This window comes from Triturus cristatus, chromosome 10 (genome assembly GCF_964204655.1).
Source record: "Triturus cristatus chromosome 10, aTriCri1.1, whole genome shotgun sequence".
Classification (NCBI taxonomy): domain Eukaryota; kingdom Metazoa; phylum Chordata; class Amphibia; order Caudata; family Salamandridae; genus Triturus; species Triturus cristatus.
The window spans coordinates 310,825,018-310,842,236 of NC_140593.1; the positions used below are offsets into that span (position 1 = coordinate 310,825,018).

General features: G+C 41.4%; 1 protein-coding gene across 2 annotated transcripts in view; it reads left to right on the forward strand.

Annotated features, from left to right (window-relative positions):
• The window catches only part of RUNDC3B (RUN domain containing 3B), an 876,147-nt gene extending 863,399 nt beyond the window's left edge, over nt 1-12,748 (forward strand). For both annotated transcript variants that reach the window (XM_085631311.1, XM_085631313.1), the window contains one exon: nt 12,472-12,748. In XM_085631311.1, the coding sequence (XP_085487437.1) occupies nt 12,472-12,617 (146 nt within the window). In that variant the 3' untranslated portion in view covers nt 12,618-12,748. The remainder of the gene's footprint in view (nt 1-12,471) is intronic.
• Nucleotides 12,749-17,219: the final 4,471 nt, after the last annotated feature.

The window sequence follows — 17,219 nt, forward strand, 5'->3', positions numbered from 1 at the left end:
CAACCAAGTAAAGGGACCAGTAGCCATGGGGGGATACAAATGACGACATGGCGCTACTAAGGAGGGACTAACAAGCCTATAAAGGAATCGGACGCCAGCAGTTATGAGGGACAAAGACTCAAACCAATGAAAAATGTGGGCATGCTTCACCTCCGTACAGTACCTACTACAGATCGCCAGAGCAGCACTTGCGCGCTGGCTCAGGCTCAACCTAAAAAGACTTCTCTGCCACACACATGTAAATCTGTGATCAAATGGTGGCAGGGCCTTCTCTTTTTGTATAGCTTTATGGAACCCGTTCCAAGAGTCCCTGAGGCAAAAAACTATTTTCCATGCTGTCAGAAAAGCACTAAAGTCACACCTGTACTAAAACAAATAAAATAAGATATATGTGTGTATTCTTGTGCGCCTACGGGTGTATCTGCCTCGCTGTCTGTTTGACTTTTTTTCTTATTTTGGAATTGAGATTTTTTACTTTGAAATCACAACGTTGGTTTATTCACAAGCTTCAGGAATCCAATCTTTCATTTATTTTGGAATGCAACGGCTGCCATGTGCCTTTGTTGTTTCACCATACCATATCTGTTGTCTAAGGTAGCTTCCAGTGGTACCTTGTAGGTGTATTCACTTATAGATTTTCATCTACCAAAAGTCATTGCGAGTCAGCAAAAATGGTACCCCTTCCTGTAACAAAATAGCCACTTTCCATGCTTTCAAATTCTTTGTTGTCGCAATTTTGCCCTATGGCAAATATAGATTTTGATCATTTTCATGCGCTTTTTCCAAGTCTCTGAGACCATGTTAACCCACTTCAGCTGTGTAGGACTGGTCAACATCCTTCCCTTTTGATAGATGATTTTTCTTTTCCACGAAAATTCATATGTGACTGATGGGAGTCACAAATTCAACAGTCAAGGTATTCAAACGTTTTATCATTTTCAAGCCCACCTAAATAAGCCTCTAAAACTACTTAACTGATGCAAAGTGTGATGTAAATGTTTTAGCAGTTGTTGCTGTAGTGGAATCCAACATGTCCTCATTCGAATTTGTTTCCATTGGATGAATCTGGACAAAACCTGACATACCGAAACTAAGATATATTTTCTAAGCAAAGGGTGGATGGTGCTAGGGTTCATGCCAAAGGGGTCAAGGACCCAATGTTGTGGTTGGCACATGCTTCCCAAATAGCTACACCCAAGAGCCACTGGTTTTGAGGAAAAGCTTTAGGCCTAGAGAGAGGTCTGTGCCTAATAATCAATAATAAAATTTCGGATAAAAATTATCAAAATCCAAAGTCCGTTTCAGAGCATAATGTGCCATTTTAATTCTAATTCCAGAAGTACATTCAAATACAAAAGAACAGATGACACATGTTTCGCCCATGAGGCCAGCAGGCTGAGGGCTTTTTCAAGGCAGGGAATGTTTGATGTATACACTCTTGTGTTCGGTTGTCGTCTCTGCAGTCCTGAGAAGATAACTCAAACTAAGATGCATACGCCTCAGCGAGTTAAAATATTTTATACAGGTGGTGCCAAACCTATACATAAAACAATAAATGATTTTTCAGAATGTCAGAACAAACTATACCTACAGAGTCGCTGTCGTCAACTGTGCAATATATACAAGGATAGCCAAAGGTAAATGGGGGGTGGGCCAGAAAAGTTTTCATTTGCAAGTAATATACCTTGCTGGTTAAAGAATGGGCATGATATTCAATACTCTATTAGAAAGTTGAGCATAGTGTGGTAATCTCTGGTTTCAAGCAATTATGAGAAAGAGGCCAGGTTAAAGCAGGGGTCAAAATTTCCATTATTTGCTAATATCTTTAGTGTGGTATAGACCAGTATGAAATTTGAAAGAATCTTAGCATGTTTCATGCATTCCATAAAGATGTCCATGGCTTACCAGGACATCTTCTGTTCGGAGGAAGTAAAAACCTTAACAGACTGCCAATATCCAATGCCCCAGGCCTTATAATGTGATAACAAAAATTGGCCGTAGGGCCTGGCCCAGGGGTTCTATTCATGGACCCTGTTTTAATGAGTCCGCAGACCAACCTTTGGAACCTCAGACTTAAAATGGATAACCGCATCCAAAAACGTCTTTGTCCAATGAAGGCTTTTGTTTGTAAATGTAGACCCATGGAAAATCTGCACACCTAGGTTCAAGACTGTCTGCACACGAACCGTTCAACTATAGCTATCTCTTAACCCTTTCAAGCCCACTGACACATTATTGTACTGCTGATTTCTTGAAAACTACTGAATGGATTTATTCCGAAAGAAGTGATAGCACGTCCCAGTAAAGTTTCAATTTCATTCCAAGATTGCTAACATTCTACTTGGGGTTTGTTTCGGTAGCTGAGAGCAGAAAGTTTTAGGGGAGTTAAAATGGGAACTGCTGTTTTTTGACGAGCCCTTTAAGTGAACCCCTCCCTTTGATGGGTTTACATAAAACTCAAAATATTATAAGTCAGCTAGGTATGTTAAATGTCTGTCAAGTTTTGTGCCATGTGTACAGCTGCTCTAAAATTATCAGCAAATCAATGATTTTTAACCCGCTCATTTAACTGACCTCTCCCTGAATCTGCATGAAATCTGGAAATCCTGCACTGGGCTTAATATGCTAAGATCCTACCGAATTTCATACAGATGCTTTGCAGAGGGCCAAAATTATTAGTACATTAAATTGTTTTGGTATCCCCTTTCAACTTGCTCCCACCTTGATAAATTCATCAAACAGCAGTAGTGTTATAGACAAATTAAAAATACAGTTTTCTGACTCAAGATATCTTTAAAATGTAACCTCTTCATGCACACTCTGATTATCATTCAAAATGCTAATTTCTGAAAATATACTGAACGGGTTTACACAAAAGAAACAAAGCATAATCCTTGAATAAAGTCATTACACTGGGGCAACTTTAGCATAATTCCATGCAGCTGTTTTTTCAATATTGAAGAGCAAAGTACCCTGTACAAATTAAACTTGGTAATCTCATTTTTGGGGGTCACCCTGTTTCTTGGGCCCCACTTCAGTGATCTACATGAAAATTGTAATGAAGTACCCAAATCATTAACTATTTTTTTTGGGGGGGGGGGGGCGTTTCACGTGGATCCTTCAAACAACCCCAACATTTTTTGGTGTGTATGTACATGTGCGTATGTATGTATATATGTGGGTGTATGTATATATGTGTGTTTGAAGGCATATATGTATGTATATATATATATGTGTGCGTATGTATATGTGTGTATGTATGTGTGCGTGTGTGTGTGTATAAATGTATTCATTCAGTAGAAAAAAAAGGTTAAAGTGATGTTTTAGTTAGGTGAAAATGGCAGTGACAGTGCAACATTTTGAACCCAAAAAAAAACAAATTCACCAATTATAGTTAGCAGAGCTAACTATAACTGGCTCCTTTGTCATGAACTTCTTATGACCTTACATATTCTATCACACATGAGCTGTTCTATCACATCATTTATGACATCACTGATATCATCTCAAATGTCATCAGTGATGTCAATGGCAGAATGCCATATTGAAGGGGAGGAGGGGCGGCATGGCCCTCTCCCTGACCCTTAATAGCTTAAATACGTCATGGGGACCTAATCCTCCATTGCCAAACACGATAATATGGGAGCAGCGCAGCACCTCTGATTTGATTATAGGTGGGTGCCTTTGTGCTCATCTGGGGCAACCACCAAGCAGCAAGTTGGGAGCCACAGGAGGAGTCCCAGGGCTCCCCTGGCCCCAGCCAGCTCCCTGCATACTGCGGCATTGCTCCTGCCTGAAGGGAGCAGCTGTTTTTACATGCTTTCTCCAGGTGGGAGCAATATCTGTTTCTGTGCTTGCTGGAGCGTTGACAGGGAAACAGACGTTTGCTCCCACCTAGTGGGAGCATTTTTAAATATCCCACTTGTTGGTAGCAGACATGGCTTCCCTGCCCACGCTCCTACAGGCAGGGAACGCATGTTTGCTCCCACCCAGCAGGAGATTTGAAAATGCTCCTGCCAGGCTACAGCGAACACAAGTTTCCCTGCCCACGCTGTTGCAGGCAGGGAAACTACTGTGTCCCAGGGGTGGGCTCCCCGGTACACAGTCTGAGAGCCAGCGCCAAGGGATAGGGTCCATGGGGCCTATTAAGGCTTGGGAAGAGGGGACGTGTAGTCCCCTCTGCTCTGATTCGAAAGTCTTCCCCGAGGGATGGGGTCTTCAGGGTCTGTGAATGCTCAGGTAACTCATCCCCTCCCTTTAAAAAAAAAAAAAATATGTACCCCAGGGGATGGGTTCTCCAGGGCCCAATTTAGCTCTGAAAGGGGCCTCCACTCATGCCCTTTCCCAACTTTGTTTTTCAAAATGGTTGGCCACCATTTTCTTTTTTCTTGTGTTTGCAACAATCAAACAGGAGTCCCACGGAGTCACGGAAAAGCGCCTAATATGTTTTGTATTTTTGGACAATGGTGGGATCCCTCTGGGATCCTCCCACAAAGCCTAAGGGGCCTGGGTATCTCAGCCCTGCTCCATTATACTTTTATTTTTAAGAACAATTGCACAACAGAGGACTCAGTCCCCATGTCCTGTAATGACTGCCATCAACACTTTGCTTTGTTGCTGGCAGCCAATCAGAGCCTTGCTCCTACTGGAGCAGAAGTGCCCAAGGGTAAAAAAGCCCCCTGGGGCAATCTGAAGGCTCTATTTTTTTTTTAACTTTTGACACAGTCCCACATACCCAACTGTCCCGATATACAAATATTTGGAGCTTAATATCTCCAAACCCGCTGCACAGATTTGGACCAAGTCATGAAAAGCATGCTTTTGTAACCAAGATCCAGATTCCTGCCAAATTTGGTGTAATTCTGTTCAGCAGTTTTTTGTGGTAGTGCTTCTTAGTCTATTGTAAGTGCATCAAGATTTTGCATTTTGGAACATTCCATTTTACTCAGAGCACCCTAAAACGTTCTATGCACAAACTAGACAGGAAAAACATTTTGGAAAGGTTTGTGAGGATTTGTCAAACGGCAACAAAGTTATTAGCAAAACGAAAAGGCATTTGTTATGGAAATGCTGATCTATCTATCGCTCTTTTTCTACATCTGCCTGTCTATCTATTTATCTTTCTATCTAAATCATGTTCCAAATCAACCATACAATTTAATTACTTCTATAAAGAAAATGGTGTTAGACTTGGCTTTTTCAGTGGGTTTACCCTCTGACATTTTGCTTTTTGGCCTCCCATTTTTTACCTATATTTTGTTGGTTTTAGGACTCTGGGCCCTTTACCACTGCTAATCAGTGCTAAAGTGCATATGCTCTCCATGTAAATAGTGTATGATCGGCTTCCATGATTCGGATATTTGATTTACCTATAAGTCCCTAGTAAAATGCACTGTGTGTGCCCAGGGCCTGTAATTAATGGCTACTAGTGGGCCAGAAGCACTGGTTGCGCCACCCACACAAGTAGCCTTTCAAAGGTGTCTCAGACCTGCCACTGATGTGTCTGCATGCAATTTTTACTGCCATGTCGACCTGGGATGTGCATCCACCTGCCAGGCCCACGGGTTCATTTATCTTTCATGTAAGGCACCTCTCAGGTAGGCCCAGATACCCCTAAGGGCAGGGTGCAGTGTATGTGAAAGGTAGGACATGTCCTGATAGTGAAAGACTGTGCATTTCTTTTTTCACTATTGCTAGTCTATATGCCCCATAGGCTGACATGGGAGTTGCTTTGTAACATCTTACAACCATAACTTTCCATTGGAACAAGATAGTGAAATGGAGTTTAGGCTGGCAGAACTCAGGATTTAAAAATACATCTTTTAGTGAAGATGATTTTAATATTGTGTGTGTGAAAATACCACTTTCAGAAAGTGGGTATTTTCTTGTCAAACCATCTATGTACCTCTGCCTGTTATGTATTTACCGTCTGGGTTTTAGACTGGCGGTGGCTGGTTTGAGTATTTACACTAGACTAGACAGACACCGGGGGGGGGGGGTTAAGGTGTGTCCTGCCTTTCCTGGATGACTCGTAGCTAGGCTAAATAGATCTGGCTGCATTGAGAGTAGTGGAAGGAGGAGGAGTTGCTTGCAACTGAATGGACTGTCTGTCTTCCACAATATCTCCACATCCTGGAGAGAGCCTGGCCTGAGCCAGGCAGAACTGGATTATATATGCCAGTGGAACATTGTGCCAACTTCAAAGAGAAATGTGATATAAATATTGGGCCCTGACCCCAAAACTTTAGATTACTGCTGGACTAAGGAACCTGCCAGGAACAAGAGCAGCAAGAGCTGTGAGGAAATACCACCACTCTTTTCTTTGCTTTGCTGGGTTGTCCTGCGGTTGCTGCTTCTGTCTTGGGCAGGAAAAGGACTGGACTGTGTTTTCTGCATCCTAAATATCTCCAAGGGCTTGATGTAGAGCTTGCCTCCTGTTGGAAGTCTCAGGGAAATCGAAGACTTCAACCTCCTTTGGGTACCAGCTTCTGGAATTGGCTGTTTCAGCTGCCACAGAGGAAAAAGTTAACCCGATGCCGTCAATGATGCCGCTGCCGGCTCCGTGACCTGAGGCCACTGCAGAGGGCCGCCGCACTTCACACCACCACCCTGGTCTCACCGATGACACTGGTTGTTCCACCAAACTGCAACTTGGCCTGTGGGCACGCACTCTGCACCACCTCGCTTAACACCACCACCCTGGTATCCCGATGCTGCAGTCACTGAAGCCACTGCCTGCACCATGACATGTGGATGCCACTCTAAGCTGACATAGACGCCGCTGCCTGCACCGTGGTTTGAGGGCACCGCCCAGAAGTTACACGACGCACCACCCCATCCCACACCACAGCCTTGGCCCAATGACGCCAGCGCCATCAACTCCAGATCATCTGCTGCTGCCTGCACTGCGACCTGTGGGCCTGAACACTGCATTGCCCTTTATCACACAATAGCCTTGGGTCTACCAACGACAGTGCTTCAGCAACCATGACACTGCTGCTTGCACTGTAGCCTGTCCGCATCGCATTGAGCACCACCCCCCTTCACATCGTAGCCCGGTCTCACCGAGGCCACTGGACAATCGTCACCAAGCCGCTGCCTACGCCATGATCTGAGGTCACCGCATGTTGCACCGTACCGTTTCACACAGCAGCCGCGATGCCTGCCGGCGCTCCTGACTTCAAACTCAAGGAGTTTGACCTGCAACACGTGTGACTTCAAGGTCCCGATGACTCCTGCATCAACTTCCGGAACATATGCCTTCAGACACTGCTCCTCCAGAGCTCACTGCAAGGTCCAACGCCCTGCATCTCCAAAGATACGGTTTTATGGGTCTCCCCGACACCGTAGCTGGCCCACGACGCCGCGTTGGGCCAGAACTGTTGGATTTGTTCTTCACAATGCCGTGATAGCCCCGGACAGAGCTATCGACTTCAAGGAACTGTATATATAAGAAGTCTATTTTTGCTTTATTGGGGTAGTAGAATACTGTATGGTTGATTTTTATTGTTTTGTTCTTGTTTTACACAGATAAATACTGGCTATTTTTCTAAAACTGATGTGGCGTTCTTTTAGTAGTATTTTCACTGTATTTCTGCTTGTTATGTGCAAATGCTTTACACACTGTCTCTGGGATAAGCCTGACCGCTCGTGCCAAGCTATCATGGGGTTGAGCAAGGGTTATTTTAGATGTGTAATTCCCTTATCCTGACTAGAGTGGTGGATTTGGCCTGGCTTAGGTGCATACCTTAGCCAACCAGAAAACAAAGTTATAACAAATGGTAATTTCATTGTTGGGGGGAACAATATAACATCTGATTTAATCTTTTTAAATTATGATTTATTATAAATTTGTTATCTTTATACACATGCCCATTCAACAATTTAGTGTAAAGTCATAATTCTTTTTAATTTGACTATTGATACATCATACACACAAATTATCCACAGAGCATCATATTTATCCAATCTTTCACAGCTCTTCTCTTATTCCCCCAACATTTTGAATGACTTCACTATTGATATACAGTAAGATCTCTTTTCATGTGTGGTACTTTAACTAAATTGTGTGAAGTGCTCCTATTTCCAGTTATAAATATTGTCAAGCCCATAAGTTTTAAATTTGGTGTGTGAGTTATATTTAGCATGGCAGGTGTGTGAACCATAAACCCTGAAACCAACTATTACTGGGAACTATATTGAAGGGTTTTCAGTTTTAGTTCATATTTGTAACTGCACTTTAACGTTGTTTTTTAAGTGAGTTTCAAATATTTTTTTATACGCGCATAAAGGTGTTATGTTACCTATATTTTTGGGGGGATGAAGGTAAATGTGTTTAACTGATGGTTGTATGGTTACATAGGGCTTGTGTGTTGTCGACGTGGTGGTGAATAATAATGCTTCCATCATGTTGCAGGACCACAGGTCAGGTCCTGTACAAACCCATCTTGCTACTAACTGCCACTGCATGTAGCCTTTTGCCATGTGCAACAGTGGTTTGCCGCAGCACCCAACCTCCCATGCTGCCTGCTGTACAAGCAGGTCAAAATCAGTCCCTGTATCTCTCAGCATTCATGCCACATGGTGCCAAAGTTATCAAAGCTTTTTGACATCTTACCCCTTTAATTTTACACCCTATTGTCAGATTTGCATTGACCCTGAGATCGCTTCACTAGGCCCACTTTGATCTACTAGCAGAAAACTAAATCTATGATGAATTTTGTTTCAAGTTATCAAAAGGTTTAGTGTCAATAAAGTTTTACAAATTGTTCAAAGCCCGATAAAATGCCGTAAAGCACACTCAAATGACAAAATAACAGTAACGTTTACTGGCTACATTAATATTCATTTATAAATGATTGATTTAAAAGATTGTACTAAGAACAGTGCAGAGTGTCAGCATCAACATACCAATAACATGTTCATTTAAATTGAGTAACTTGAGCCTAAATAATTGCAGTTGTACTTAATGAAATGTGTTTGGACTATGGAGACTTTTTTATGTTTATCAATATGAAACTTTCTTTACCAAGTACATGCATTTAATGTATTAGACAACCGATGTAAAATGAAATGTGGTCTTGCTCAATTTGAAATGTTATGCACTTGTAATTTAATTTTTGCAGTACATTTTATTTACCCAAATAAGATTTGTAGTGAAAAGTGAATAATGGTAGGACCTTGATTTTGGTTTATGAATTAGCGTTCTTTTAAATCAATTCTCAATCAGCGTATGACTATTAACGTAATGCATCATGAAATATGGTATTTCATACCGTTTTTGTTAAGACCTGTACACGTCTGTTTTCACTTTTTTAACCACGTGGTGTAATTTAAATTTAACGAAGGAGGGGGGATCACATTACTCGTGAGCAAGGGGCCGGTATCTACGAAATGCGTTTTGTGAATCGCTGCAATAAATCATGCTTGCCGAAGCAGAGCCACGGAGTGTTTGGTTTTCATTTACTATACACATTGTTGGATATATGGGGTTCGCTACCCCTGCCGTGAGCTTACCAAGGACTGAGCGATCCGTTGTGGTGAGATAGATATACATCAATATATATATCAAAAATACATTTTTCAACTGAGCATATTGTGTGTGGTGTCTGCGCTTTAGGATTCTGTGAGGCGTGATTTGTGTCATATATATATATATCCACCAGTACCTCTTCGCTGGGAAGCTCAATTGGCAGCGTTATGGACGAGGAACCCCTTGTGGGTGATGCCATTTGAGATCTCATCATTGATCTCATGAATTATGTCATAGAACGTGTCTTATGTGAGGTCATAAGCCATGCATGGCAGAAGAACAAATTAAAGTTAGTGCTGCTAAGTATAACTGCTGAATTTGTTTTTTTTTTAACTTCAAAACATTAATGTAGTCACTGTGAAACCTTTGGGTTTTCAGTGAATTTTTTTTTGTGTTTTTTTAACAAAAGTAAATCTTTTTATTACACCGAACTATGACATTACTTTAACCTTTGTTTTTTTCAGTGAATTTCTAGTTTTTTTTAAACGTAAAGTAATATTTAATTACCCTATGTAAATCCAACCCTTGCTGGTGTTCGTAGTAGGGTGTGGTGAGGGAGTGGCCTCTGCTTTCACACCTCTCTCTCAGATGACTGGAGTGCATAGTAGTGAGTGAGGATGGACTAGCTTCTCCTTTGAGACTTCTCTCTCTGATGACAAGTGTGCATTGTAGGATTTAAAGAGAGACTGGCCTCTCCTTTCAGACCTCTCTCTGATGACTGGTGCGTTTAGTAAGGTGTGGGGAGTGGCAGGCCTCTCCTTCCAGACCTTTCTCCAATGAAATGTAACCATAGTAGGCTATATAGATAGGCTGGCCTCTATTTTCAGATCTGTCAGACAACAGGTGTGCATAGAAGTGTGTGTGGAGGGACTGCCCTCTCCTTCTAGACCTCTTTCTCAGATCACAGGTGTGTGTAGTAAGGTGTGAGAAGAGAGACTGGCCTCTCAGCTGAGATGTCTCACATATAACAGGTGTGCATAGTAGTGAGTGGAGAGGTACAACATTTCATGTCAGACCTTTCTCTCAGATGGCAGGTGTGCATTACAGTGTGTGTGCCTGGACTAGACTCTCCTTACAGACTTCTCGCTGCTCAGATAACAGATGTGCATAGTTGGGTGTGTGGAGAGACTGGCCTCCCTGCTGAGACCGCTCTCTCTCAGATGGTGGGTGTGCATAGTAATGAGTGGCGAGGGACTGCCCATTCCTGCCAGGCCTCTCTCTCAGATGATGGGTGTGCATATTAGGATGTGTACATGGACTGGCCTCTCCTGTTAGACCTCTCTTTCAGTTGAAGGGTGTGTGTAGTAGTGAGTGGAGAGGGCCTGCCCTCTCCTGTCAGACCACTCTTTTGGAGGATGGGTGTACACACTGGGGTGTAGGGAGGGACTGACCTCTCTGTCCAGAACCCTGTCATGGATGATGGGTGTGCGTAGTAAGGTGTGTACATGGACTGGCATCTCCGTTCAGACCTCTCTCTCAGATGACATATGTGCATAGTAGGGTGTGTGTGGAGAAAGCTTGGCCTCTCTGCTGAGACCTCTCTCTTAGACAGGTGTGCATAGTATGAGGAGTCCAGGGAATGTCCTCCCTGCTAACACCCTTCTCTCTGATAATGGGTGGGCAAGTAGGGTGTGGAAAGAGATTGTACGCTACTCAACTGTTACCTAGATGATGGGTGTAATTAGTAGACTCTGATAAACACCATCTCCAGTAAGACTCTTTCCCACAGTAGCAAGTGTGCATACTACAGTGTATTCAAAGATCACCTACTCCTTTCTTCTTTTCACAATCCAGTGAGAGTCTCACAAGATCATAAATTAACCCAAAAAAAAAAATTAAACATCTACTAATCACAGTACAAATCCCTTACCAAGTCCTTCTCAAAAACAAGAGCCACAATATGTATTCCTACTAATAAAGTGTATTGACAACTCCTCTACTCCTTTTTACTCATCATGATCCCATGAGAGTCCAGTCAGATCGTAAGAATTACTTAAAAACAATATACATATATTATCTTCACAGTAGTTATCCCTTAGACATCTACTCTCTAAGTCTACGGGACAGCAAGCCTTTCTGCTGCCCACTTTATATAGCTTTTTTTTACTTCATTTCCACAACACCTCCTATTTTGCACAGTAAATAGTAATGGCAGCCATTTAATTTCTAACATTGCAACAACCAGCCAATCAGAACCCTTGCTCTCCTGGGACTTGTGAGAGCATCTAACTCCCACAAGAGCATGAATGCTCGCAGAAAAAATGTGCCTCTTGACCGATCACTGGGCTCCACTATTTATTTTGAGCTCTTGCTGGACACCACAGGACTCTTGTAAGCCCAACTGCCAAAATATGCAGTTATATTTGACTCTTAATATCTCAAAAACTACTGAACTGACTTTTGCTAAATCACAAAAAGCACACTCTGTGGACTAATATCTATTATCTTGCTGAATATGGTGCAATTCTGTTCAGCATTGTTTGCTGTAGCCTTGTCTAAAGAAGTCTATGGAAAATGCATGGGGATTGTGTGTTTTGGGACCCCCCTTTTCTCTCTTTTGGTCCCCGCTAGATGGATCACCATAAAACTTTACAGGAAGGAGCTGAGTTGGATCAACTTTATTTGTGGAAAGTTTAGTGATGATTCATCACCCGGGCCAAAGTTATTGGCTAACCAAAAAATGCTCCATCTATGGAAAAGCAGACCCAACTATAACTACCTAGTGCACACACAAAGCATCTTAATTTTAACAGAAACCTATTAGTTTAATAACTGTTTGCCTGAAATGTCACAACAGTAAAGAGCCTTGAGGGTTTTGGTACATAGGCCAATCATACATTATTTGTTTTCCCTCTCACTGAAGTTGACTGTCAAAAAACAAATACCTCTTTTTCCTTTGGAAATTCAGCAGTAATCGGAGCCATTTTCTCTCTTTGCAGGAAAGGAGAACACCCCGTCCATGCTCGGCCTGTGCGGTTCACTAACATCTGTTGCAAGTTACAAGTCTCTCACCAGCTTGAAATCCAGTGACTATCTGGGCAGCCCAGCCACAGAAATAACAAGCCCTGGCTTAACTCCATCTTGAAGAGAGGGGGCCTGGGATTAACGAAGAGCCTTTTATGTTTGCTTTCTCCAAGTCACATTCTATACTTTTGATTTTCTGAGATTATTTTTGTTAGAAAGGTTCAAGTAGATGATTAAAAAATAAGATGTTAATAGTTGCTGCTTCCTTTTTATGCACTTTTCCATCACAGATAATGTAAAAGTTGTTCATTCTAATTGCAGAAATCCTGTGAGACAATATGATTGTGCAGCTATTAAATAGATTAAAGTGTGGTTCTCATTTTGAAAGAACCATGGCAGAGTTAACAATGAATGTTCATGTAAACCTGCATCACCATATACCTGCCTTGAGTTAGTATCTGGTCTACTGGTGAAAGCATTTCCAATAAATCTTTTCACTAGTGTTGCATGAAAGCTAGCTAATGTCCTGAGCTCCCAAAGGAAATCCTACATCCGAGTAGAGAAGAAGCTACTCTTCTCTTGGATCTATGATTGTGTTGTGATTCGATTCACCCAACTTTTTATTGAGGCTTGGGCACTAGAAATCTAGGCCTCTTCTAGATTTCCAGGTCTAAGCATAGCCTCTTTTTCTCTACCTCCACCAAGCAGAAGTTCCCAAATGGACAATCTGCATGCTTAGGTTGAGGGGGAACAGTGCATTTGCACTTTGTTTTGCAGATTTTATTCAAGAGGGAAAATTATTCTCACTCTGGAGAAATCCTTTTAATCAGCTGCAAAACATTTGTGAATCTCATAAAGGTCCAACTTTCTGGATGATCTTAATAGTTTTGACTACCACTGTTTCTTTACCATCTATTAGCACCTCGTGTCCTTTACCTTTCCGACACATCAACTATCCTTTTCACATCCTGACTCCAGGAATCAGGATTTCCACTCTAGGAGTAGAGATCCCTTTTCCAAACCTGTAAACTCAGATAAGCGTGTTAACTAGCCCCCTATGTATTCTCAAAAGAGGATATTTCATCTCCCTCATCTGTGCCTGTAGAACAGTATGCACGTCAAAGAAACTCTAGTTGTAAATATAGTTCCTGTTGGAAGATTAGTTCAGGCTTTGCTGCTCTATATCCTAGAAAACAAATATATTTCTTGCACATTATGTGGCTTAAAAACGAGAATACAGGGTAACAAATTGTACCTTGCTTCTGATTTTTATTGCTGTTTTTAGTGGGTATCGCCTTTTCAATGTTGTGCAAAAAGTTTTTAACAGTTTAAAAAGATATCTCTCAATCCTTTATAAAATGTAACAGAGAAAGTGTACCTTTACCTTTTTAGTATTTTAATACCATGCTCACTTCTAAAACCACCAGAATCTGACATCGAGTAACTGATCCCGCCCTATTTATTTTGGAAAACGATATTTTTTTGTGCCAAAGGCATTTTTTAAATGTTTACATGTTTGGCTGCTGCACTGTGAAGACACTACTGTTAGTCAATACGACGGATACATGTTTATTGCTGTAGACTGTCCCTTACCAATTTCCCATTTGCAGGAAAAAATGGCTGCTTAATTGAAATACATATTTAAAACAACAAATAAGGGCGACAGAAGATCCGAGCAGGATGAAGAAATTGGATCCATTTTGGAAATCTATCCCACTCAACGGTATAATTAAGCCTGCCCTCTTTCAGTGTACTTATAACAGAGTCTAATCGATGCTCGTGGAAAAACAAATAAATCCGGCTTTCCTCTCATTCGGATATTGTGCCCAGGTTCACCTTCGCTTCCAGGTGATGGTAAAACTGGGCACAAAACAGTGAAATTGTGGTAATAACACCGCCATTTGTGTTCCATTCACCATGTTCAGCTCCAGTGTCTAAATAGAATGCAAAAACTCACTGGACGCCGAATTCACATTTAATAAAGAGTTTGCTCAAGGATTTATTAAGGATATGTAAAGATTGAATTACATATATGGGACATAGTCATGACAAAACCGGTGCAGTGGAAAAACAAAAGAAGTGTTATTCCTCATGTTCAATGCCAGTGTTTAAATGAGTGGAAAAAGTAGAAGGCAATCGAGGCAAATGTACTAGTGGGATAATTTTTGTGCTGCTGCTAAATGAAGCTCTCCCTTAATGGAACATTATTATCCTGTAAAAGGATTTGTAAAAAAAAAAAAAAAAGGAAAGCATTGAAAACAAGGGTTCCTTACTTATTTCAGTGGTTGTTTACTGTAGAAAAAAATCACAAAATGTGTTAGCAAGTTAAGACAAACTAGTTGCTTCTTTCTGTAACATTTCTTAGATAGCATTTTTCATGTAAGCCATAATGTTCTATATTTATGAATAACAGGTGTATGTCCAAACAATGCTATTCGGTTTTTGTTTATTGCTCATAATCTTTGTCTTGGAGGCATTGATGCCAGTGCTGTTTGTTCCAGTGTAAGCCGGTGAGACACATAACTGACAGGGGAGCTCATGTGATGCAACACTCAAACGGATAACAACCTTTCTCATTCCGGAACCCACATCTTCTGTATCAGGCAGGCATGTCCATGTCCAGCCACAGAGACTTGACCATTACCGTGCACTGTTGAGCATCCACAGATGCTGTCAGGAATACAGAATCAGATCTCCAGCTGGTAGGATCATTGTGATCATTATAAGCCTTATTATCTAACTTAAAATAAAAATAACGTTTTTTAATTTTTATAATTTATTTAGCATCCCTCTTCAGAGCTTTTCACCTTAGAACAACTGTTAAAATCTCTAGCAACACACTCTTTACACAAACTCCAAGGCCATAAAATGAACTGAGGTCTGGCCCTGTGCAGGCCCTAGTATGGCCACATCCTGTTTGCGACCAAATGAGTATTCCTACTTCTATGATACAGCATTGCGGCCTTCCTGCGCCATTTGTATTCGAACGAGCTGCACATGAGCGCCTGTGTTTTTTCCGGAGCTTCGCTTTTCCGGTCCACTCAAGCCTGTTGAAAATGAGCAGATGGCTGTGTTTCGAACGTCTCCCACATCAAACCCGCTTTACCTCTGGGACCATTTCAGCTTCGGCGCAAGGCACCGCAATGGCTATGCTTCTCCCTTAGACTTTGTTTGAGCCTGACATGTATTTCTGCTGGAAATGCAGCTGCTGTCGTTGCCTCTGTGATTGCATCCTGCCTCGAGTGCACACTGTAAAATACAGTTGCAACCCTGTTCTTGCTTATATCAGCAATTGTTCCTTTGAAATAATTACACAGATCTGTATAATGGATTTTAATTACAATAAATCGGTTCTGGCCTTTTATGTCTAGTTCATTGGCTTCTTCTTCCGGCTGCTAAAGCTATCTTGCACAGGCATTTCCCCGCTTGTCCTTTATAATAGATTTAGTTTGCAGTATCAGTCTCCTTTCTTTTCACTTCAGGCAATTTGAGTTCCTGGATTTTTTTCCTAGTTGATGGACAGAACGTGTCAACGCTATTACCTGGTCAACATGTTTCCCCCTGAAGCAAGGCACAAAGCGCTGCCAGGGCATTTATCAGGACCTAAAACTAAACACACTTTCTTGTGACCTTAATGGTGTGCATTATGGATCTCATTCAGAAGTGCTCATTACGTTATTTGATAACATATTAGAGAGAGCTTCACCGTTATCCATAAGATCACCAACTAATTCAAGCGTAAACAACCCTTCACCCTCATTCTGAACGTTTTGGCTCCCACTCATGCCTGCATATTAAAATAGTTCCCACTGAAAATGTTTTTCTGTTTGAATGAGACAGGTGATGCTCTTATAGTTAATGCAGAAACCCTCTCTAAAACATGGTGTGATTAACAATTAATCACAAAAGCACATGTAAATAAAAACTGGTATGTACAAGTTCAATTGTACTTATCCATTGTCAAATGTACCTTAGGAAACTGTTTATTTTTATGTCCTTATAACAGCCCAGTTGGTAGAGTTTTAGCCATGTTGGGCTGCAACATGGGTAATCTGTTAGTAGGCGAGAGAGGTAATACAGTGTTCCTAGTACAATACTGATGTCTATAGAGAACCTGTTTCACTGATACCTCATATTTTTTCAACACTGCACATTTCGTTTGATTTACAAATGCATGTACTCATTGAAACCATATTGGCCTATGTTTGTAAACAGTATGTTTCTTAAAAAATAATGTTTCTATGCCTAGGTTACTAACATTTGTGTCACATCAGTTGCTGTTGACAATACAATTGAACATTTTGTTGAGCACAGAGGAGTAAGCTAAGTGTTACGTCTTTTGAATTGGCACAGTCAAATTGCTAATCTTGGTAGGCATTTAATGTCTTCCTAACTCGTGGATTGGGTTCCTTTCTTGGTGTGTATGAACCTACATTTCTGTGTGGGGCAGGGATCACAGAGAAGTGAGGACAAATAAATGCTGCTCAAATGATTGCCTGAAAATCAAGTTCCTCATCTCTTTTTTTAATGTTATTTCAATGTGCCTCCAAAGTGCTAGGCGAAGTTGTTCTAAAGTGGTGTGCCTTAGGCTTTTACTTCCCCCTCACTATAATTTCCACCTTACCTTTGGTTGTTGGAAGAAGGCATGATTATTGGATTTAAGTTCCTGGGGGGTGGCAGTTCTACATCTTGAATACACCATTAGTCATTATTTTACTACTGT